The sequence below is a fragment of the Armigeres subalbatus genome, chromosome 2 (genome assembly GCF_024139115.2).
Source record: "Armigeres subalbatus isolate Guangzhou_Male chromosome 2, GZ_Asu_2, whole genome shotgun sequence".
NCBI lineage: Eukaryota > Metazoa > Arthropoda > Insecta > Diptera > Culicidae > Armigeres > Armigeres subalbatus.
The window spans coordinates 145,273,707-145,299,656 of record NC_085140.1 but is presented as its reverse complement, the minus strand read 5'-3'; the positions used below and the strand labels follow the sequence as shown (position 1 = coordinate 145,299,656).

The following is a 25,950-nucleotide window of genomic DNA, read 5'->3' as shown; positions in this document are numbered from 1 at the left end:
TCGATTCCTGATCCGGTCTAGAAAATTTTCTGGTTGAAAATTTTCTCAATTTCCAAGATTACTTAACGTTGGGTTCCCACACTTTACTGTTTAATAGTTTTGCTCTTCATTTTATAACAACAAAGGAAAAAAGAAGGGAGATGCAAGATAAAAAAAATGTACCTTAAATTAGGTACTTTTTTTTCTAACCGTGCAGTGGGGGATGTAATGCCAATAAGAAGAAGAAGAAATTGTAGCCTTCAGCGGCATCGTGAGACATTTGTAGAAATTGAGAAACCGATCAAAAATAGCTGTAAATATCCCGACGATAAAGACGAAATGTTGAGGAATACATAGATAAATTTTCATAAAATTCAGATATCTTAAAATTGTCTTAAAAAAGTATAAAATATAATAAAAAATCTTAAATTTGTTTCCAAAATGTTCCAATATATTTATCTGTTCCATGTTGTACGTTCAATTTTGTGAGTAACTGGAAGTCCGTTAGCTTATACAACTTAAACAATATTTGGTTGTCAACGCATTCTAAGAAGCTTATTCTGATTTTTACACTATTGACCAATTCTTATCTTTCTGCCCTATTGCTCCCTTGATGATTAAAATATTATTCTACAAAAACGTGTATTCAATCATTTCTTAACAGATTGTCCTGGCGGAGCACAATGACCACTTGAATGTAGCAAAAATCCTACTGAATAGCGACACTTCAAAGCTTCGCTTAGGGCTAAGTGTCCCCTCGCTGCCAGTCATCGATCACAATTTTACCGAACCGGATCAAGAGTTCGACAGCTACCTTTTCGGTCTGAACAGCAACCTCCCGCAGAATACCCTGTCGCCGGTTTCCAACCAACCGAACGAGGAAACCCCCGTTCCGACCATAATCACTGAGGAGAATGCACCCCCTCAGCCGGGTCCTACCATGCCGACGGCTCACGTTATCAAGAGTCTGATCCGGTTCCTCTCCCAGGACAGCGCTCAGCCGCTGTGGAACTACGAGGATATCACCGCGAAAGTGTGGACTATTAAGTCGGCGGAACAGTTGCAGTGCTTCCTCCGGCATATCGTGAAGGTGTTCTCGGACAGCTATTCTCACGCGAGAATCGCCGAACGGTGGGCACAGACGGCGTTGCAGTTGGGGCTTAGCTGCTCCTCGCGTCACTATGCCGGACGTAGTTTGCAAGTGTTCCGCTCGCTCAATGTGCCGATCAATTCGCGCATGCTGAGCGATATTCTATCGCGGCTGATCGAAACCGTTGCCGAGCAGGGAGAGGACATGCAGGGTTACGTTACGGAACTGTTACTCACCCTGGAAGCAGCTGTCGATAGCTTGGATTCGGACTTCAGACCGTTGGATGTGATGAAGGATATTTTCAAGAGTACGCCGAACTTGAACAACAAGGATGGAGCGATGATTTCCAGCGTGTATGGAAACAAGCGATCAAGCGACGGAATACCTGGATCTCCACAGACGATGAACAACATGATGGCTGGGGGTCACACTCGGAGCACAAGTTATTCCATTTCCTATTGCTCACGGAAGGCAGCAAATTCACCAATTGATAAACAAGTTGAACTACGCAATCGTTCGAACGTGCTAGAACTAGAACGTAACTCGAATAAATTTGGATCATCCCTTTCGCGATCACGAAGTGCCCAAAGTCTGAAACTTTTAGGGGACACAGCTACCCAAGATGACAAAATGACAATTCTAGCACAGTTGTTCTGGTTGGCGGTGTCTCTTTTAGAGAGTGATTATGAGCATGAATTTTTGCTGGCGTTGAGATTGCTAACCAGAGTGCTTCATAGACTCCCATTGGATCGTCCAGATGCGCGCGATAAAGTGGAGAAGCTGCAACAGCAGCTCAAGTGGTCCACGTATCCAGGTATGCACGCTCTTCTTCTCAAAGGCTGTACTCACACAACGACTTATGAACCATCAATAGCCGTTCTTTCACAACTGTCCCCTCTTCTGAACCTGCCGGTTTGTGATCCCACACAAAGTTGCGCCTTTCCAATGAATGTGATTGCTCTGCTCCCATACATGTTACTTCATTACGAAGATGCTAATGAAATATGTATCCGAAGTGCGGAGAACATTGCACAGGTTTCGTCCGAAATGGGACTAAAGTTGGAAAACCTGGGAACGGTAATGACGCTTTACAGCCGGAAAACGTTCAGCAAGGAATCGTTCCAATGGACAAAATGTGTCGTTAAATATCTATACGACACCTACGCTCACATGGGATTGCATATGCTGGCATTTTTGACCGAAGTCATTGAGAAGGGACCTAGCCAAATTCATCTGCAGGTGTTGAGTGTGATCCATTGTATGCTACACTACATTGATCTTTCGTCGGCGCAGGCGCAACCCATTGCTGGGGATCTTCTACGAGTTATCTCCAAGCATCTTGATGTAAGTATTGCATATTATGTTTATCGGAACAATTTATTCTCTAAACAATCATATTTGAACTTTCTATAACGAGTTTAGTACTTTCCATTTAATTCCTCTACGTAGTGAAATTAAATGGATAGTACTAATCTCGCCTTAGACAGTTAACGACATTCCACTAAAAGAGCTTAAATAATTTTTCACAATCATATTTGAATGTTCGATTTTATTGTTATATTAAATTTTATGTTCGATTTTATTTGACAAAAGTGGATTACAATTAGTTTCAAAATAATTCAAAACAGACAAAAATAGTGTTTTTTAATTTTATTTGAAAGGCATGTCAGAAAAAAATCCTTAAACATAAGTAATTTATTGGTACACTTTGTGAGAAAGCCAATATAATCAGCAGAACGTAAACTTATTATTACTTTTTTTCTCTGTGCACCAATTTTCCACCAAATCGCAGAGCCCCAACTGGAAGGAAGCATTAAAAATACTCAAACTGGTCGTAACACGTAGCTCCAGCCTGCAAGTGGTACCGCAATCGACGGAAAGCAGCTCCTCCTATGCCAACTTCCATGGCAGCTACAGCGATTCGGAGGTGTTCTGCAAAAAAGAACTGGCCGGACGGACGATGGAGTTTTCCTTCGACGTGTCACAGACACCGCTCATCGGGCGCAAAATACTGCTCAAGTCAGAGGGCGACAGCAGCGCCTTTCTGGCACAGCAGAGCTCCAACAAGAACGGTCCGCCCGGTGCGGTTGCGGCGGGCGGCGCCCACTACGGGCACGCAGGGACGCCAAACTCGCCTCGCCGCAGTGCAAGTCTTTCGCCAGCGGACACGGCTCCGCTGAGTGGATGGAAGCGTCCTTGGATGTCACAGGTATGTCGCCAAGAACGTTCGGTGCAGGGAAAAGTTCACTTCTGCTACTAGTTGAAGCAAGAGTTGCACACTTACCTTAATTATGATTATAGCGTATAGATAACTTTTTTAATTTTGGATATTTTCTCTCCAAATAATATTAGGGTCGAGTACGTGAGTGTTTGGTAAACCTCCTTACCACCTGTGGACAGAGAGTCGGGCTTCCGAAAAGTCCTTCGGTAAGTTTAGTTTGTATTAATTTCTTCGAATTTGCGTTTATTTATGAAAACAAATGTGCTATTGGCAGTTTCATTATTGTTTCAATTTCTATAAAATTATTATTAGGATTTTTGCAAATGATCAGTCTAACTACTGTAATTAACCGTGACATGGTTTCTTCGACAGATATTGCCGATTTGATTCAAATTCCGAACATGACTTATATTCTGAACACACGCTTCCAAACAGCAATTGGTACTTCATTCCCATCATCCTCTATATTAAAAACTTTTGCAAACTTTGGCTGAAGAGCCGTGTTGCAACGCCAGTGTGTCGTGTATGCAGGATATAAGTCATAGTCGGGAATGAAGTCAAAACGGTGTAAATTGTAAAAACTTATTTTTTTCTCAATCATTTTCAATCAATTCTCAGGATGACGTACTAAGTTCACTTTACTCGAAGGTAAACGAAAACACTGGGCAATCTGGTTTTCTTTTTAGAGATAATTCAGCATTTAGACAATGCTTACTTTTTCCTATTTTGTAGAGAAGGCTTTAGCTTACAGAAAACTTTTTATTTTGTTGGAAAACTACTTCGAATATAGCCCTGTGTTTCACTTTTCCGGCACCCAGCCAATTGTGCACAGCACACTCTCTGATAGCTCGAGGAATACCGGAAGGGGAAGCACTGAAAAACACGTTTAGATTCTCACCGATCCATAACTTGGTGGTGAGAGAATATACACCCATTCAAACAAACACCAGCACTTCAGTACACACCACGCAAGTTTTTGGATCACGATATTGCACTACTGATTTTTCCAAATGAATATAGTTCCTAAGTGTAATTAATATCACATTTGAATAGACGATCGGTGAACTGTTTTCAGTTTCCGAAATTCGGTGAGATAACTATGATGACTACTTCATAACTGAATTATCTGTATATTTCTTCATAACTGATACCGTGACCTGCTTTTACTCCGCGAATTGTCTAATATCCTGGTTTTTATCCATATTGGTGAATATAAAGATACTGACACATCATACATATAACATTAATTGATGAAATGCACAAACATATATCAGAAAATGTTGGCAAATAATTATTTTGGGTATTTCTGACATAAAATAGTTACTAAAAAATAAATGTAATAATGTATGCCTCGACCAACTATTCATCCGCTTAGCAAAATGCATAAAATTAGGGTTATATATTCAAGTCTAGTACGGTCAACTGGGGGGAAGATGATCATTTTTAAGACAAAACATGCAATACCAATGTGTGTTGGATTTCTCAAAAGTGAACTGTATAGGTGGTTCATGGATGGGGTGGATTGTGGAAGCAGATCTGTGGATAGGGATTATTGCTCGTGTCCCGCAGTGACGGAGCCGGGTGGGAGCAGGAGTGCTAGATGACTCCTTCCCTGGATGGCCCTCAGGCTGTGAAGTCCCTGTGACTTCACCTCGATGATGGTGGACTGGACCAGTCTCGTTCGACTGGCAGCACCTCAATTACACTCAAACACTAAACACTTTTCGGGATGGGTAGTGCTCATCCTAGAGCACCACGGTACTATGTGGGCGGACTTCAGACTTCGAAGCGAAACACCGGATAAATTTACTTTACACTTGATTTATTTTCATTTTCTCTACACTTATTACACATCAATAGACCGTTTGCCGGGTCTTATAATACTTAAACTCACTTGCCTTTCGCCAGGCTAAACTTCTTAACTATACTTCACTTGCCTTTTGCCAGGCTTCATTTCTTAACTATACTTATACTATCACTACTTATCACTACCTTTAGCCAGGTCAAATTCAAATTCATACTAAAAATACTGCGCGACTTGCGCGCATATTTATATCGCACTGCCACGCATTCCAGAAACATCACGCAGCACGTGGAGTATTCCAGGCGTACCGCGTACGTTATCGATGATGACGATGATGATGATGACGATTGCCCTTGCGCGCCACTGCTCGGTGACACCTCTCGCTTTTGGTGGTACTCACCGCGGCGTCGCGTCGATGATATGCTGACACTCACTCTCTCGCGTCGTCGGCGACTGGTGCTGCTTCGCTAGTTGGATAGACGTCGTGTCGGTACTGCTGTTGTTGTTGTTTTTGTTCCCATCGTCGTTCTGAGCGTCGATTGCATCAATCGATAGTTTGGAGGCGCGTGCTGTTAGTGGCTAAGAATTTCATCTTTCAGTCCGCCATGCGGACTGAACATTCTCCCCCCGCAAGAGTGGTAGCCGCAACGTTTGGTTCAGACGATGTGAGGTTGTCAAGTATTGGTAGTGGTGCTAACTTGTGAATGGGGCGCTTATATACTGCCGACTTGGTTTTCACATCCACAACTCTAACTAAACCATCCGCTCCTGGATATACCTTGACTACGCGGCCTAGTCTCCAGTTTTGGGGTGGAATGTTATCTTCCTTCAACAGAACAACTAAACCAGGTCTTACATTCACTCGCTTTTGGGTCCATTTGCCACGAACCTGAAGCTCTGTTAAATATTCTCTGGACCATCTGTTCCAAAAGTGCTCTCGTAAATGCTGAACATACTGCCATCGAGACAGCCGGTTGATTGGAGTTTGGCTGTATGAAGGTTCCGGAACGGCAAGGAGTGGACGACCAATCATGAGATGAGCTGGAGTTAAAGCTTCTGGATCCTGAGGGTCATTGGAGTGTGCAAATAAAGGTCTGGAATTTAGAATCGCTTCGATTTGGCATAATAGGGTGTATAGCTCGAAAATCGTGAGTGATGCAGACTGATAAACCTTTTTGAGAACGGATTTTACACTTTTCACACCTGCTTCCCAGAGTCCGCCAAAATGAGGGGAACTAGGGGAATAGTTCTCAGGAAATCTCTTTGGTTTGACCTAATTCGAATAGCTTTTGCTGGGTTACTTCGGTTTGGAACATCTGGTAGAGCTCGTGTAGCTCTGATTTAGCACCGATAAAATTGGTACCATTGTCACTGTAGACAGTGTGTGGAGTTCCTTTTCTTGATACAAAACGCTGAAACGCTGCTAAGAATGCTTCAGTCGAAAGATTCTCCACTGCTTCAAGATGTATGGCTTTTGTAACCATGCAGACAAAATACAAATATATCCTTTCACTGGAGTTGCTCTTCGTGCTGTTTGTTTAACAGTATGGGTCCTGCATAATCAATCCCAACTTGTGCAAAAACAGGTTCAGTATTTACTCTGTATGATGGAAGATCTCCCATTTGCTGATCTACGGTAGCTGGACAAAACCGGAAGCAATCTACACAGTTCCTAATGACTTTACGAACTGTAGATTTTGCGTTCAACAACCAAAATTGTTGTCTGAGAATGGTAATCACGCTAGAGAGACCAACATGCATGTTTTCGCGATGGACTGCGACAATAAGGCTCCGAGTAACTGGACTCTTATCAGGTAGGACAAGCTGGTGTTTCGTTTTATAGGGTAGCTGGGAGTGACGAATTCGTCCTCCAACTCGTAATAAGTCGTTGTCGAGAAAAGGATTCAAACTGCAAAGTCGATGATTGCTGTCGCCTGCCTTCACTTTCTCTATCTCATTTGAAAGTTCTTGGTGCTGAATGGCTCCTATGATCTTCTGCATTGCTTCTCGAAGTTCAGGAACAGTTGGGTAGGAAGACAGAACACGGTTTTCCCTCTTCTTGCGAGAGTTGGACAGGAAACGCAAGACGTAAGCAACAATTCGTTGCGTTTTTCGGAAGGATTCATACTTAGTCAGTATAGGGAATTCGTTGAATTTCATTACCGTATTAACTGATACAGTTGGCTTCAACTCTGGTATCTCGTTGTCACTCGGAAGATCGACATCATCTGCCTCATACACTGCCATACGTAGAAAATTGGGTCCATTCCACCACATGTCGTTCCTAGTCAACTCAGCGGCAGTTTGCCCTCGCGAAACTGTATCAGCCGGATTTTCAGACGTACGGACGTATCTCCAATCAAATTGGTCTATAGTAACAATCTCTGCTACTCGATTTCGAACAAACTCCTGGAGACTGTTAGGAGGTTTGCCCAACCACGCTAAAACCACTTGACTATCCGTCCAAAAGTTAATTGAAGTGAAATCAAGCTTCATAGTTTTATGAATATTTTTAGTTGGTCGGAAAAGAAGTAGTGCAGCCAATAGTTCCATTCTGGGGATAGTCACAGGGGATATTGGGGCTATCTTGGACTTACTGGTAATTAGCTTCATAGTTGCAGTGCCATTAATATGAATAGATCGAACATATAAGCAAGCGCCGTATGCTTGCTTTGATGCGTCTGCAAATCCATGTAGCTCATACGCTACTGCAGCTGGGGAAGCAATAAGTCTAGGGATTCTGATTTGCTCTGCAATTGGCAAGGCATCGATAAAGGATTTGTACTCGTCACAAAGATCACCGCTTAGCTTATCATCCCATGCTAACTTGCTTTTCCATAAACGTTGCATCAGAATCTTAGCTATGACAACCACGGGTGATATTAATCCAAGAGGATCGTAAATCTTAGCAATGGTAGATAGGACCTGTCGCTTTGTTGGAGTTTCAATATCTATAAGAGGATGTGCTAGGAAGACTAACTCATCTGTATTGGGGTCCCAGAGCAATCCTAACGTTTTTATGGCTTCATTGGCACCGCTGTCGCCAATGTTTACTGGAGTATCTCGGTCACTTGGTGAAATGGAATCAAGAAAACGTACATCGTTCGAAGACCATTTATGAAGCTGCATGCCTCCAGATTGGAGCATAGCAATCAACTGAAGCTGGATATCCTCTGCTTCCTGATGCCGATTCGAACCAAAAAGCACGTTGTCGACGTAGCAATTGTCCTCTATTACGCGAGATGCCAATGGATATCGGTGCCTTTCATCTCGAGCTAACTGAAGAAGAGCTCTTGTGGCCAGAAACGGAGCCGCTGCAGTCCCATAGGTAACGGTGGTGAGTTCCAGCACTCGGAGTTTCCTTGTGGGTGACTTTCGCCAGAAAATACGCTGCAACGGCGTGTGTGTTGAGTCCAAAACAAATTGTCGGTACATTTTACCAATGTCTGCGCTCAAAACGTACCGATACGAGCGAAAACGGAGAATTATTGACGTTAGGTCAGCTTGTACAGTAGGGCCTACCAGCATAGTATTATTTAGGGAAAGTCCATTTACCGTCGCGGAGGCGTCAAAAACTACCCGGCATTTGGTAGTCGTATTTGACGGGCGAAGAATGGCGTGATGGGGAAGATACCATTTTCGTAGATCTGGTGGATCATTTGACTCCTGAATCTCCTTACAATGATTTAGCGACTCATACTCTTCAATGAACGCATCATATTGAGCTTTTAGGTCAGGGTTACGGGCCAACTTTGCTTCTAGAAGATAGAAACGACGCAAAGCCATAGAACGAGAATCTGACAATTGTGCTACATTGTCTTTCAATGGTAGTTGAACCACGTAACGACCGGTTTCGTCACGACGGTGGGTTGCCAAAAAATGTTCCTCACACACTTTCTCTTCGGTTGTTGGTACTAGCTCCGGATCCACACTTTCTGTTTCCCAAAACCTCTGCAAGAGCTTATTGACTGGATCTGCACTAACAGTAAGCGATCTCACAACTAATCCTGAACTCTGACCCTGGAAATAGTTACCTCCTACTAGCCAGCCTAATCGAGAATCATGAAGTCCGGGAAGATCGTCCGATAGCTTCATGTAGCCTGGTTTAATAATGTCATAGAAATGATCCATTCCAATAAGCATATCAATCTGGTTTGCTTTATGGAAACTTGGATCCGCAAGTTGAATACCAGGTGGGATATTCCAAGACCCAATGTCAATTGTGAAGGAAGGTAGAAGACCGGTAATTTTAGGCGACACAAGGCAGGACAGGGATAACTTAAAGTTATTGCATTTGGAGCGGATTTGGACTTCACAAATTTGCTTGATTGTGGATTTAGCACTACCAATACCAGTTATGGGAACACTCACCTCTCTTGTTGGAACTCCTATTGCGTTGGCCAATGATTGCGTGATGAAACTGACCTGAGATCCACTATCCAGCAGGGCTCTGCATTGATGAGGCTTCGAATGCTGATCCAAAACGTCGACTACAGCAGTGAGCAGGAACACTTGACTCGTTTGTCGCACTGGAACTGATGATTGAACTGCATTCGTAAAAGCGCCGCTAGTCGAGGGCTTGCACAATGGAACTGGAACTGCTGCTTCTGCTGGAACAACTGGAACAGGTTGCTGCTTTGCTTGTTTCACCTCGCTGCTATTCTTCGGTGATAGGATCGTCTCTTCCAAGTGTAGCAAAGAGTGGTGTCTTTGATGGCACTTGGTACAGGATTTCTTCGACGAACAATCTTTAACTCGATGTCCTCGCCGGAGGCAGTTGTAGCAGATCTGCTTCTCTTTCACGTTGGCGATTCTCTGACTGACCGATAACTTGTTGAATGCCGAGCAATTGAATGTGTAATGATTCTCGGCACAAAAGCCACAACGTTGTACTGCCGGGGTTGGCGATATAGCAGTATTGATCTTCGCTGGAAGATGCTTCGATGGGTTTGCTTTGATTTGCGGTCTTCGCTTGTACTGGCTGTCATTAGCTGTTTGGCATCTCTCCAGGACAGACACACGTTCCTTCAAGAAATGTATGGTGTCTGCATATTCAGGTAACTCTCCTTTCTTGACGGTTGATTCCCACAGCTTCTTGGTTTCATCGTCCAAGGCTTGAGCAATCAGAAATACCACCATGTACTCCGATATCTCGGCGAAGTCCTGACCCAGAAATTTGAGGTTCTCCACGTGACCATCGAAAGTTTCCACCAATGCTCGCAGTTCACTGTAGGATTCATTGGTGAGTCTTCTCACGCTTAGCATGCTTGCTAGGTGCTTGTCGATCATCCGTCGTTTGTCGGAAAAACGTTCCTCGAGTAATTGCCAAGCACGCACATAATTGCCGTCTGTGATTGTTTTGGCGTCAATCAGACCGGCAGCGTCGCCAACTAGAGCCTTTTCCAGATGATAGAGCTTGATACGGTCGGGCTCATTACTCCTGTCTACCACGTCTCTGAACATAACTTTGAATTTTTCCCAATGCTCATACTTCCCGTCGAATGTCGGTATGGCACGTGGTAGGGATGGTTGAATGATCAGCGGTTGCTGGTTTCCGACAGGCTGTGGCTCAAGAGCTGGTGGTGTATCGATTTTCTCTAACCAGCTCTCAAGCAGCATGGATACTTCTTCGTACAGCTCAACGAAGCCGAAATAGATATCGTCTTGATCCTTGCGTTCGACAGGAAGAACCTGGGCGACGATTTCCTGATGAAGTTTGGTAAACTCTGCGTTGGCATTCTCGACACTTCGTTGATACACTTTCACTTGAGCGGTAGTTAGCTCAGCGTTGTCCTCGTTTGCCTTTTCCAGGATGGTTTGAATCCGAATCACATTACGCTTCGTCAATCCACGATTGTAGACCAACAGCTCAAAGTCCTGGTCAGCAGCACTATCACCTTTTGTTGCCTCAGGATTTTTCTTCACTGGTGTTCTTTTGGGAGGCATTTTGAAATACTTGTCAATCACTACCACTTGTTTTCGATAGATTGTCACTTTGGTTAATGTTCAATTTTCAACTTAGGTTCACTTGTTTCACTTTGTTTCAATTCACACGATTCACTTCTCCGGGTTCCGCTTCTCTGTCCGTGTCCGCTGGCCACAACTCGATGTATTCGTTCGTCGATTGACGAATCACTCAATCGGATCGGTAATGCTCGCTCGCATTCCGCACACTATTGGATACCGGACAGTACTGGACTGATGACCGGTTTACTATGGATTTGCTTCCACCAAGCATCTGGATTGTATGCTACCGAGACAGGAACAACAGCAATAGTCCGAATGTAACGGGATTGCTGACTGCTACCGGGAATAGCAGTGGAAATGGAAATAGTCTCAAACGGCTGATTATTAACACACTTAGCTGCGGGTGCAGCTCTCAGAACGACAGCAACCGTCTGGGCGAGACGGAGTTGCTGACTGCTATCGGTAATAGCAGTGGGAACGGATTGTCTTAATCAGTCAATTGACGACACTCTGCTGCGGATGCAGCTCTCGGAGCATTAAATCCTCATCCGGTTCGAAGGACCAAAAAAATGTTGGAGTTCTCAAAAGTGGACTGTATAGGTTGTTCATGGATGGGGTGGATTGTGGAAGCAGATCTGTGGATAGGGATTATTGCTCGTGTCCCGCAGTGACGGAGCCGGGTGGGAGCAGGAGTGCTAGATGACTCCTTCCCTGGATGGCCCTCAGGCTGTGAAGTCCTGTGACTTCACCTCGATGATGGTGGACTGGACCAGTCTCGTTCGACTGGCAGCACCTCAATTACACTCAAACACTAAACACTTTTCGGGATGGGTAGTGCTCATCCTAGAGCACCACGGTACTATGTGGGCGGACTTCAGACTTCGAAGCGAAACACCGGATAAATTCACTTTACACTTGATTTATTTTCATTTTCTCTACACTTATTACACTTCAATAGACCGTTTGCCGGGTCTTATAATACTTAAACTCACTTGCCTTTCGCCAGGCTAAACTTCTTAACTATACTTCACTTGCCTTTTGCCAGGCTTCATTTCTTAACTATCCTTATACTATCACTACTTATCACTACCTTTAGCCAGGTCAAATTCAAATTCATACTAAAAATACTGCGCGACTTGCGCGCATATTTATATCGCACTGCCACGCATTCCAGAAACATCACGCAGCACGTGGAGTATTCCAGGCGTACCGCGTACGTTATCGATGATGACGATGATGATGATGACGATTGCCCTTGCGCGCCACTGCTCGGTGACACCTCTCGCTTTTGGTGGTACTCACCGCGGCGTCGCGTCGATGATATGCTGACACTCACTCTCTCGCGTCGTCGGCGACTGGTGCTGCTTCGCTAGTTGGATAGACGTCGTGTCGGTACTGCTGTTGTTGTTTTTGTTCCCATCGTCGTTCTGAGCGTCGATTGCATCAATCGATAGTTTGGAGGCGCGTGCTGTTAGTGGCTAAGAATTTCATCTTTCAGTCCGCCATGCGGACTGAACAATGTGTGTTTACATTTTAAATCGAAACAAATATTTTCAAAACATGTACTGCTATACGTTGCAATAATCAACAACTTTAGTTTTCTGAAATGCGTTCGCATTTATTAAAATAAATTAAATTATCACACATTTTTTGAGTATTCTGGTTTGGGGTGAAGTTGATCAAGACAGCTCTACTAAAATCATTATGACCTAGTAGTCAAAATACACTAGGTTATTTGTATGAATGTTGAATTTACTACGTAAAGAAGTCTACGAAGTCAATATTTGAAACGAAAATAGCGTCATTTATGACTATCTCTCTCTTTCTTCCACAAAATACATTTTCATGATTATAATCGAAAAACTCGGATTTCTACCTAGCGGTAACATTATTTGAACGGAGAATATTGTTGACTATCGTTTCATAAAAAAATTTGGCACTTTTGACTGACACGGCAAATGCTGGGTAAAGCGTACCATTGGTACTTCGCGTACCTGAAGGAATAAAATAGACCCCATCTCGCGGTCCTTAGCCTCTTACCCAGCAACTCCTATCCCTACCTCCCCGCGGTGCTGGCCGGGATACGAGCAACCTTAGGGAAGATCGGGTAACCAACCCCGGTGGGAACTATGGTCGTATGCTGACAGGGAAGGGGTTTGCTCCTCTCCGGAGGTGCAAATCTTATTGAGCGTCTGTTCTCCATGTCAGGATCGGCTCACAACAGCGTCTGTTCTCCATGTTAGGGGCGGCTGATCATCGTCCGAGTGCCAGCGAGGGACTCTAAAGTGAAACTGTGCACCATGGTCCACCGGAAATAAGGAGGAATGGTCCTCCGGAAATTTAGGGGTTTGGTGTCAGGCCCTGCAAGCCAGCCTTTAAAAATCATAAGCAACGAACAATCAACAAGAGAGTACGGACCGGAACCATCGGCGAAGACCACTGCGACGAAAAGGACTAGCGATTGGAAACTCGGTTCGTGGAACTGCAAATCTCTCAACTTCATCGGGAGCACACGCATACTCGCCGATGTGCTCAAGGACCGTGGATTCGGCATCGTAGCGCTGCAGGAGGTTTGTTGGAAGGGATCAATGGTGCGAACGTTTAGAGGTAATCATACCATCTACCAGAGCTGCGGCAACACACACGAGCTGGGAACAGCTTTCATAGTGATGGGCGATATGCAAAGGCGCGTGATCGGGTGGTGGCCGATCAATGAAAGAATGTGCAGGTTGAGGACCAAAGGCCGGTTCTTCAACTTCAGCATAATCAACGTCCATAGCCCACACTCCGGAAGCACTGATGATGATAAGGACGCATTCTACGCGCAGCTGGAACGTGAGTACGACAGCTGCCCAAGCCACGACGTCAAAATCATCATAGGAGATTTGAAAGCTCAGGAGGAGTTTAGACCGACTATTGGAAAGTTCAGCGCTCACCGGCTGACGAATGAAAACGGCCTACGACTAATTGATTTCGCCACCTCCAAGAATATGGCCATTCGCAGCACCTACTTTCAGCACAGCCTCCCGTATCGGTACACCTGGAGATCACCACTGCAGAAAGAATCACAAATCGACCACGTTCTGATTGATGGACGGCACTTCTCCGACATTATCGACGTCAGGACATATCGTGGCGCTAACATCGACTCTGACCACTATCTGGTGATGGTTAAACTGCGCCCAAAACTATCCGTCATCAACAATGTTCGGTACCGACGACCGCCGCGGTACGACCTAGAGCGACTGATGCAACCTGATGTCGCCACTGCATACGCGCAGCATCTCGAGGCAGCGTTGCCGGAAGAGGGTGAGCTCGATGGGGCCCCTCTTGAGGACTGCTGGAATACAGTCAAAGCAGCCATTAACGACGCAGCGGAGAACAACGTCGGGTATATGGGTCGAAGTCGACGGAACGATTGGTTCGACGAAGAGTGCAGACAGATTCTGGAGGAGAAGGACGCAGCGTGGGCGGTCGCGCTGCAGCAAGGTACCCGGCAGAACGTGGAACGTTATAGACGGAAGCGGAGACAGCAGAGCCGCCTTTTTCAGGAGAAGAAACGCCGCCTGGAAGAAGCGGAGTGCGAGCAGATGGAACAGCTGTGTCGTGCTCAAGATACACGCAAATTCTATCAGAAGCTCAACGCATCCCGCAAAGGCTTCGTGCCGCGAGCCGAAATGTGCCGGGATAAGGATGGGAGCATCTTGACGGACGAACGTGTGGTGATCGAAAGGTGGAAGCAGCACTACGAGGAACATCTGAATGGCGCTGAGAGTACAGGCAGTGAAAGTCAAGGCAGCGGAGGAGATGACTACGTCAGTTCAGCGGACGATGGAAGCCAACCAGCCCCCACCTTGAGGGAAGTTAAGGATGCCATTCAACAGCTAAAGACCAACAAAGCCGCTGGTAAGGATGGTATCGGAGCTGAGCTCATCAAGATGGCCCCGGAAAAGCTGGCCACTTGCCTGCACAAACTGATAGTCAGAATCTGGGAAACCGAACAGCTACCGGAGGAGTGGAAGGAAGGGGTTATATGCCCCATCTACAAGAAAGGCGACAAACTGGAGTGTGAGAACTTTCGAGCGATCACCATCCTTAATGCCGCCTACAAAGTGATATCCCAGATCATCTTCCGTCGTCTGTCACCATTAGTGAACGAGTTTGTGGGAAGTTATCAAGCCGGCTTCGTTGACGGCCGCTCGACAGCGGACCAGATCTTTACTGTACGGCAAATCCTTCAAAAATGCCGTGAATACCAGGTCCCAACGCACCATCTGTTCGTTGATTTCAAGGCGGCATACGACAGTATAGACCGCGTAGAGCTATGGAAAATTATGGATGAGACTGACAGACTGATCAAAGCAACGGTGGATGGTGTGCTAAACTGTGTGAAGATTTCGGGCGAACACTCCAGTTCGTTCGAATCGCGCCGGGGACTAAGACAAGGTGATGAACTTTCGTGCCTGTTGTTCAACATTGCGCTAGAAGGTGTCATGCGGAGAGCCGGGGTACGATTTTCAACAGATCCAGTCAACTTATTTGCTTCGCGGATGACATGGACATTGTCGGCCGAACATTTGCAAAGGTGGCAGAACTGTACACCCGCCTGAAACGTGAAGCAACAAAAGTTGGACTGGTGGTGAATGCGTCAAAGACAAAGTACATGCTTGTGGGCGGAACCGAGCGCGACAGGGCCCGCCTGGGAAGCAGTGTTACGATAGAAGGGGATACCTTCGAGGTGGTCGAGGAATTCGTCTACCTCGGATCCTTGCTAACGGCTGACAACAACGTTAGTCGTGAAATACGAAGGCGCATCATCTGTGGAAGTCGGGCCTACTACGGGCTCCAGAAGAAACTGCGGTCGAAAAAGATTCGCCACCGCACCAAATGTGTCATGTACAAGACGCTTATAAGACCGGTTGTCCTCTACGGACATGAAACATGGACTATGCTCGAGGAGGACTTGCAAGCACTCGGAGTATTCGAGAGACGGGTGCTTAGGACCATCTTTGGCGGTGTGCAAGAAGACGGTGTGTGGCGGCGAAGAATGAACCATGAGCTCGCCCAACTCTACGGCGAACCCAGTATCCAGAAGGTAGCTAAAGCCGGAAGGGTACGATGGGCAGGACATGTTGCAAGAATGCCGGACAGCAACCCTGCAAAGATGGTGTTCACTTCCGATCCGGCAGGTACGAGACGGCGTGGAGCGCAGCGAGCGAGATGGGCAGACCAGGTGCAGAACGACTTGGCGAGCGTGGGGCGTATCCGAGGATGGAGAGATGTGGCCTCGAACCGTGCATTGTGGCGTCAAATTGTTGATTCAGTGTTATCTGTTTAGATGTAAACTAAATAAATGAAATGAAATAAATGACTGACACATCAAATGATCATCTTCACCTCAATGATCATCTTCCCCCCAGTTGACGGTAACTCATTTTTTTAATGATATTTGTTGGAAAAGTTGACACATTCATAGAAAAACATGTAGTGCCCATTTCTGTGAAACAGCAATACAATTCCAATAAAAAAGATTTTTAAATTTCTTGTTCCAAAACTTTGTAGTGTACATAATATGCATGGCTATCAGTAGATCAAATACTTTTGAATCCTGTCAACCCCAAGAAGAGCAGTGTCAAGGGCTGTGGGACAAAAGATCATAAGGACAAAACGTCGAATGAACAAATTTAAAAAATCTTCAGTGTAATCTACCTGATCGAGACAAAATATCGAATAATATGCTTCCGAACTGAAATCAAGAATCTTAAGGTTCGTAAGCCTCCAGACAAGCCTTGAGAAACATGAAAGTTTTTTTTTCGAAAATCCTTTCAAGAAGCTCGGAAGGCTCCTTCTAATAAGCTCGAAAGCCTCGTTTCAAGAATTCTTCGGAATACATCTTTCAATGGGCCTTTTAAGAGACTCGGAAGCCTTTTTTAAGAGGCTCTGAAGCCTCCTTTGTTCAGGTTCCGAAGCCTTCTTTCAATAGGGTCGGAAGCTTTCTTTCAAGAGATTCAGAAGCCTCTTTTCAAGAGGCTTGTAAACCTCCTATTAAGATGCTGAAAAGTGTCCCTTCAAGGTGCTCAGAAGCCTCCTCTTAGGATGCTCGGATGCCTTCTTTCAAAAGCCTCGAAAGCCTCCTTTAAAGAGGCTCGGAAGCCTCCTTTCAAGAGACTTGGAAACGCTCGGAAGCTTGCTTTCAAGAGGCTAGGAAGCCTCTTTAGCCCATCGGAGGCTCCGAAACTCCCTATCAAGATGATCGTAAGTCGTAATCCTATTTTCAGAATGCTTGGAAACTTAGCTTACTTCCAAGAGGCTCGGAAGCCTCCAAAAGTCTTGGAAGCTTGACGTATAAAACCGATTCGAATCAGAAAGTTTCACGGAATAACGAAAACTTCAGGTATTTTTTTAGACAGTCATATATCCTGATAGTTTTGTGGTTTGTTTTCAATATATCTCATGACATACACTTATTTTCATTTACAGCGAAAATAAAATAGGGGGTAACTCAATGAAAGCAAAAGTTTGAAGGTTGAGAACCGCTGTTTCAGTCGATATCGAATCTTAGAACATCGACTCATGGAAGTTCTATTTTAGCTTGTGAATCTAATAAATGAAATCGCATCGGCTCAATGGACCTGATTGGATGCTTACCGATACAAGTATACATCGTTCAGGACTTGATTGATCGGGTCGATCATATGTTCTGCACTCCAGGACATTTTGGAGACCCTGAAATAGTTTACGTTAATTCAAAACTCAATAATTTCATGTCTTATGATCACATAGATATTTTTGGACATATTCTCAGCTCAGGACATTTTGTTTCTTGACATGATTTCTGAAACATTTGAAGATATGTACTAGAAGAAACATGAAGAAAACATGAAAAAATGACTTTTCTGCTCTTTCTATATTAGTTTTGGCAAGATGAGTGGAAAACCTAAATATGTACGTTAAATCCATGTAAAAAAAGTCGTCATGAAAGGGGTTAAAACCAAAACATAACAAAAAATAACAAAAAGGAACCCAAAGATATTGAAGACTGAAGATTTAAAATGAAAACTAGTATTTTATGCAAAAAATGTATATTTCAGGAAAGGAATATAGGACATTGTGTTACGGTTCTGATTAAAATCATAGAATCTTGGCATAATGAAGAGAGTTTTGACATTCTGAATAAAGCTTGTATGCCCTTAGAAAAACCTATAAACATTGGAAGGTAAACTAATTTAATGATTCTGAAAACAAAACTAGAATTTCTACAGGAATGCTACTTGAAAGAAGCAACAGCAGGAGATTTTTTTGCATTTCTTAGATTACATACCGTGGATAATCAAAATTCGGACACACTCAAACTTCGGACGCTTCAATTCGTATGGGAAATTTTCTGAAATATTTCATCGAAATGTTTCGTGAAGCTGAATCGGAAAGACTAATAGTTTTCGTTTGTTTTAGTATAGTATTGTTTAGTATAGTTTTAGTTTAGTTATAGACATGTTAAAACAATGCGATGAAATGATTGAAAGACAGACTGTGCAGTGAAAATTGGTTTCAATTAAGGTACACTGGGGGAAGTGGAAAAAGGGGGTAAGTGTAAAAAGCGACTCGAAAAATTGGAATTGTACATACTTTACAGTTCTTACCACATCATAACATCATGCAAGAATATACTTTGATGCTCACACTAATACTATGTTGAAATTTGTATAATACATACACTAACACGGTTAACGCTGGAACTGTAATTTTAGGTTTCGCGAAAAGTTGATTTTTGCATTCATAAAATCAATTCTTATTTGCAGCAATTGTCCTTTTTTCAAATGAATTTATATCACAGGTGACCGTTACAATACATTTAAACTAATCCCATTCAATTGGTAGTGGTTTGTACCAAGAAAGCAAATAATTCAAAGATTTTACACTTACCCCAGGTATCAAACACTGCGGGGGAAGTGGATAATGTTCTAACTACGCAATTTTTTTCTTCCCTCCAGGGCTTATTTCGATAGCTGTGAATCTTAATATGTTCCTTCTTTGTTATCTTTTTGATTCCAGTGGTGATTGGACTAATATAAATGAGAAAATGGCTGATTAATCCACCTATCGGTACTGATGCCTTTTACATGTTTTACATATGAAAAAAAAATGCATAAGAAAGTTAAAAATAGCACTGATAGGTAAATATATTTTATATTTCGCATTAATTTTTATTCATAACAAGTTTTGCCGTTGAATGCAATTTTTGCGAACAAATTGGTTAAGGACAAGTGCTTAAGAATAGCTGATAATTTAGTACGTGCTCTGCGCACACACATACATACAAATACGCACATACAGACATCATCTCAATTCGTTAAACTAAGTTGATTAGTTTATAACCCTTACCCTTGGAACTTACCATTTTTCCTTTAAAAAGTTCATCTTTGGGGCGAACATATAGACTTTACGTACACTTAGTATTCGAGAAGGCAAAACCAGCCCTCTCCTAGCTATTACGAGAATTCCTTGAGGATCTATTCCGTTAAGGTAATGAAATTATTCCAAAAAAGATACTCAGAGCAATTATCGTAATGATTTTAGTTATATGTAACTACTCATCACAATGGAAGGTCAAGGTAACACGGGTTTTCCACTTACCCCATCCCACTAGGGTAAGTGGAAAAACAACTCCTAATTTTAAAATCTAATTCCATAAATTTCAAGCGACCAAAATGTTATGAATTACCGCACAGTTGGTGCAAAATTGACTGTTTTTGATAGCCCATTTTGATTGAACGCATTTAGATCATTTAAACTGGTTTTACACTAATTCAAACATGCAGTATCGATTTTTCCTTTTCCACTTCCCCCAGTGTACCTTATTTATCCCGGTACGGTGTAATCAGGTGTGCGAAGTTTGAATCTTTGTGTCCGAAATATGAATACAACCCCGCCGGTGTCCGAGGTTTGAATCAAACAGAAGCCGGACATTTTCATAAATTGCAAACATTCTTCGCAATATCTTGGACATACTAAACACGTAGTTAAAAGATGAATACTGTACTTAGTGATTGCAATGGTGATTTAAACGGTGTGATTTAAAATGTGAGTTAACAGGATGATTGTACATTACGTTCGAAGTTTGAGTTTGCACGGTATCAACTTTGTGATTCCTGAACTACTCAGATGCTTCACTTACGGTACTATATTTTAAGAATTTCCAGTACTTCCAGAGCTACGGAAGGTCCAAATACTTCTAGGAATCTATAGGGATATTTTGGAAAATTTCTAAACAAAAACAATTCTTTCTAGAAATTCTTATAAAATATTCGCAAGACGAAATGTTTTGTATCCTGATGCATCGAAGGGGTGTGCGAGTTCTAGATATCCTGATACACAATACAACATGATTACATCATCAAGATGTTCGAATTCAAGAAAATTTATAATTTCCATGGTGCGTTTGGTTTGATTTTGAATCAGTTGATAGTCCTGTTTTTCTCCATTTACAAAATTAAGTGGGTTTTGCATAGTTTTTTTTAGTTATACCTAGAACGTTTTTTAATTTTTTGAACTTGAAAAATAAAACCACTTGGTCATAGGGGGGGAGGGGGCGGTGTCTACCAAATGACCACGGTAAACTACATGGGGGGGGAGAGGGGGTCGAAAATGTTCAAAAATATGACCACGTGATTTCTGGATGGCCCCGAAGCAGCATTCCGAAAATTGATGTGGTAGAACCTTACAGCGGTCATGTCATACCAGCAAAACTAAGTTGCGCCGTACGGCGAACCACGGACCATATGCCAATATTTATTAGTCAAAGTTCGAAGACTAAGGACAACTCTTTGTATAACATATATCAGATTGAACTGCACCTCTTTGTATTTTTTCCGAGCCATTCTTTTTATTCCAATTTTTTGGTTGCCGCAGAATTGCCGCTTGGCAGAATTCGTAAAAATCGCATCATCCGTGTCAATCTCTGTCCTTCGTATTACTCCCTCAAAAGCGTGATAATGATCTGGTGATTTGAATTTAAAGTTAATCGTATATAACAGATATCGAATTGGCTGATGTTCAGGACATATAATTGTCTGAAGCAACGAAAGACAATAAAATGATAAATCACTTGAATCGATTGAAAAAGACCAATAAATGTACCAACACTTCGGATCGGAATAAATATAGCATTTTAAGGGGTCCGCAAAGCAGATAATACTTTATCGAGCTAATTCCAGTCAATGCCCACATCAACTGGAAAAATTTCCTTCATTTCCGTGAGAAGTTCTTCTCAGTTTTGGGAATTTTGAGCGGTACACGGATGCGTGGTGGCGCACGCCTCTATTCCTGAGTTAGTAAAAAGTACGCCTACTGATTAGTAGCCTGAGAAGCACACATATTGCACATCAATCACAGTAACTTATATATGACCGGATTCAGTCACAATATGGTTACTGCAACCAGATTTGTTGAACTTGTGTTGCTTGGGAGGTGAGAACGGTCCAAAATGCACCCCTTAGGCTTTTTCGATGTTTTCGCCCATATAAATAAAAATACCCAACCATTTCAACGTATAGGTGCAAAATTTACAAATCAGCTACATTTCACAATGATCTCCTATTCAAAACAATAAGGTTTTCATGACTTTCTAACGCATTTGAAAAATGTTTTGAAAATAGGCCTGGGGTAAAACGTATCGTGCAATGATAGTGAGAGGAAACCAAGTGACAGGGTGACAGGGTGACAAGGTCATGACTCTCACCGGCAGTCTGGAGGTCGTAGAGCAAAATCGTTAAAAAGGTCTCCTATATTTCAGTCTTCTTGCCCTCAGATACATTCAATCTATTCTAGAAGCATTCTAATAGAGGTGTGCGCCGGTCCAAAATTCGTCGGCGGCGGCGTTTGTCAAAATTTTGGTCGGCGGCGGCGGCGTGAATCGGCGTGGCGATTTTTTCATTTCAAGTTTTTTTTTTACATTTTTTCGGGATATTTTCAAGACATTAAAATAAAAATCTTTTGAATTTCGCATGGAAAATCTAATGAGCTTTTCCAGAAAATCTATAAGTTTTTCCATAATTTGGAAAATATTTTCGAGCAATCTTTGGAATCACCAAGAGAAGGTCTTTGTAATTCCCAAATAAAATTGATTGGAAGCAGAAAAATCGTCGCAATTTGCATGAGAAACAAGAATTTTCACAAAAAATGTTCTTAACTTTTACAGGAAAAACTTCAGAAATTTACGAAAAGTTCCTGTTGAATTTCTGTTGAGTATTCTTCGAAATTTTCACAGCAAATTCTTGACAATTGTAGGAGATTGTGGTTGGTAGAATGGATGTTTAACCGTTGGCTTTCTCAGTCCAGAATAATAAAGAAGCTTGGAATGGCCAACAATAAAACAGTAAATTCTTAAGAATTTCCGCGGGAGACTTTCAAGAAAAAATCTCTGGAATGTTCACGAAAAATTGTCCGTAAGTTTAACGGAATCTTCTTTAGAATTTCCGCGGAGGATTGTTCAAAATGTCTACACGAAAAATTGTTCTAAAATTATTGGGTTTCTACGGGAAATGCTTTGTACATTAGACGTTCGATAACTGAAAGTAATTTAACTGCAATGCTTTTAACAGCATTTCGATAGTTAAATCAGTTTTGAAGTTATCGGACAGCTGAGCTTCAAAAAGATGTCAATGTTGATGATAGCTGCATCCAGCTTTCCACGCTCGGTTATGGCGGCTTGTCGGAGTATAAAAATCAATCGGTCGCTGTACTGTTTGACACTAGCTGGAAGAAAACTCACTGTCGAAAAGGTCTTTTTTCCCTTCCCCTCACCCAGGAACGCCAGTAGGCTTTCCTCCAGCTAGTGTCAAACAGTACAGCGACCAATTGATTTTTACACACCGATAAGCCGCCATTACGCCATTATCGAACGCCATTGGCTAGCTGAAACCAAAACATGTTGCAGTTATCGAACGACTAATGTATTGTCCATAACATAAGAAATCGTTGGAAAATCCCATTGGCCGTAAGCGACACACGGCCGAACTGGTAATCGTCGTTTGCCCTAACAGGTCGTTTGGCCGAATAGGTCATCAGCCCAAATCATAAGTTTGGCCGAAATGGTCGTTTGGCAGAATGGAATATTTGTCCGAAAATATAGCTAAGGCCAACAGGTTATACGGCCAAATGTCAATAACTGAACGGGTAATTTAATCCAAAATATCCATCCTTTTGGCCTAATAACATTTACGTTGAAAAGGTTAATTGTCAAACGACCCTTGAACGAAATTTCGTAACCTCTCTACTTTTTAAGTTGATACTGGCCTTTAAGCCAAAAGCCATCTAACTAAATCCCATTAAGCTGAATTGATATTCGGATAAACGTCTTTTTGGCAAAATGATCAATTCAGCCGAACAACACTTTTCGAAGAAGGTTAAAGAAAGTAAATTCGGATAAACGTCTTTTTGGCAAAATGGCCAATCCAGCCGAACAACACTTTTCAAAGAAGGTTGCAGAAAGTACATTTTTGGGCCAAATGGCTCTTTCTACAGAATGACATTTTTTACCAAACGGCATTTTTGGTCAAATGATCTATATTGGGTCAAACGACTTTTTCATCCAAACGGCAAATTCAGCCAAATAGTTATGGTAAACAACTTTTTACAAGTCTGCCAAAATTTTCCTTTTACCATTGCCACAGCCATTGCTTTCGGTCATACATTTTCGGTCAAACCAGTTTTGACCTGATAAAAGTTTCCGTGAAACGTTTAGTTTTGCTAAATGGTACCTGGCTAGATGTCTTTTGGACTAAAGGCCAGTATCTACTTAAAAAAAGAGAGGCCACGGAATTTTGTTCGATGGTCAATAGACAAAAATACCATTTCGCCAAATAAATGGCCATTTCTGACATATTACCCGTTCAGTACGAGGATCAGTAATTGAAATTTGGCTGTATTACCCTTTGGACCAAATGACTTTTTCTGCCAAATGGTCCATTCTTTCAAAAAACTATTTCGGCAAAATGGCACGATCGTTTCGGCCGGACAACCTGGTAGGGCAAATGGCTTTTTCGGCCAAACTGCCAGTTCGGCCGTCTGTCGCTTTCGGTCAATGGAACTTACCAAGAATTTCCAATCGAAAATAGAAAGAATTTTCTGAAGAAATCCAAAAAAATCCTTGAAAATTCCGAGCATTTTTTCGATGTTTTAAAGTTGGCTATGCCAAACTAGCCTTTTAGTGATGAACTTTTCCCTGCGAAAAAATCACTCTAATAAAGGATAAAAAACTAACCGTTTCATATAATCCAGATTGGGGAAGTCAACGTAAAGCATCTCTTTTACCAGTCACAATTTTCTGTGTGAATTTTAAAGAATACTCAACAGAAACTCAATAGGAACATTCCGTGGATATTCCGAACATTTTCCTATATAAATTTGGAACAACTTCTCGTGAAAAATCTGAAGAGATTCTCATGTGAATCCCAAACAACTTTCCTTGGTAAATCCAAAGAGCTCCTCTTGGTAATTCCAAAAAGTTCTCTATACTTGAAAGTAGTTTCCGTGAAAAATCTGAAATTTTTTTTCGAATAACTATTCTGGAAAAACTAGAAATCTTTCGTTAAAATTTTAAGGCGAAAATCAAATTCAAATTCAAAATCAAATCAGGCGTTATTGTCTTGAAAATATCCAAAATGACCAATTCAGCCGAACGACACTTTCGACCGAAAGTCCTTTTCGACCAAACGACTATTTCGGCCGAAGAACATATTCTCGATTTTTTTAGCCAAAGGAACTTTTCGACCAAATGACATTCTCGGCCAAATAACTTTAGGCTAGATATCCTAGCGAAGGCTGAAAACGTAATGAGATCATATAGAAAACATATTTTGATTTTGACATCAAATTGAGTCATAATTCGTTTTCAAATATGTATAAATGATTATGTTTGATTACATATTTTGATCTAATTTTGCTGTAGATTACTAAATTGAATGATAGGGTAAATGATATATTTTGGACATGTACATATTTTGGACAAGCCTGAGCTTCTTCGATCAATTTTAGATAATGTGTAGGAAAATTTTTATCGAAAGTATAATCATTGCATAGTTTTACCTCAACTCTAGCGGCTCCTGATGAGAATTCACAAATCAACTATTATTTGTCTTTAAAATTATCTAAAATGTAAAGCTATCTACCAAAGTGCCTGCTGGACGCCAGTATGCAGGAGAACATGCATTATAGGACTCTTCGTAACATGCACCTGAAACACGTTTAAATTGGTTCAAACGGCAATCTTGAGGTCCTGTGGCCAAAGTTTGATTGTAATTGAGATACTAACATATTCCAATCGCTTAACATGAACTTGAGACGGATGAAAAAGGAGTGACCAAACTGAAGTTATGTTTTTATTCATCAGACATTTATTGGTCACCCCATGTACAGTACATGGATGAACCATTAATTGCCAACTTTCAGGCTGTTTTCAATGATATCGATAAGATTGCGAAACAATGTTAATTTCTGGTTTAATCTATGTCAGTTAAGCAAATAAATGCATTTAAATGAATGTAGACACGTGTAGGTAAGTCATACCATTGAGATCTGTAGGTGGCCATTTTTAAATTAGGAGAAAATGACTCTGTCCAAAATATATGCATTTTCCATGTCGAAATTATATATTTGATGTCCAAAAAGAAAATATTTCAGTTCGCAGTTTATCACAGCTTACACCTAGTAAACGTAATTTACTCAAAAATTGGGCAATGGAGACACAAGACTAATCATAGGTTATGTATATGGATGAACCTCGTGGTTTTCAATTGTTTAATACTATCCATTCTCGATATATTTTCTAATGAATGTCCTGCGCTTGTCCAAGATACATCATTTACCCTATGGGGTCATCCACAAATTAAG

General features: G+C 42.2%; 1 protein-coding gene across 2 annotated transcripts in view; it reads left to right on the top strand.

Moving 5' to 3' along the window:
* Positions 1 to 25,950, top strand: part of LOC134210954 (protein furry) — a 393,572-nt gene that overhangs the window by 300,365 nt on the left and 67,257 nt on the right. For both annotated transcript variants that reach the window (XM_062687409.1, XM_062687410.1), the window contains 3 exons: positions 644 to 2,413; positions 2,862 to 3,278; positions 3,422 to 3,496. In XM_062687409.1, the coding sequence (XP_062543393.1) occupies positions 644 to 2,413; positions 2,862 to 3,278; positions 3,422 to 3,496 (2,262 nt within the window). The remainder of the gene's footprint in view (positions 1 to 643; positions 2,414 to 2,861; positions 3,279 to 3,421; positions 3,497 to 25,950) is intronic.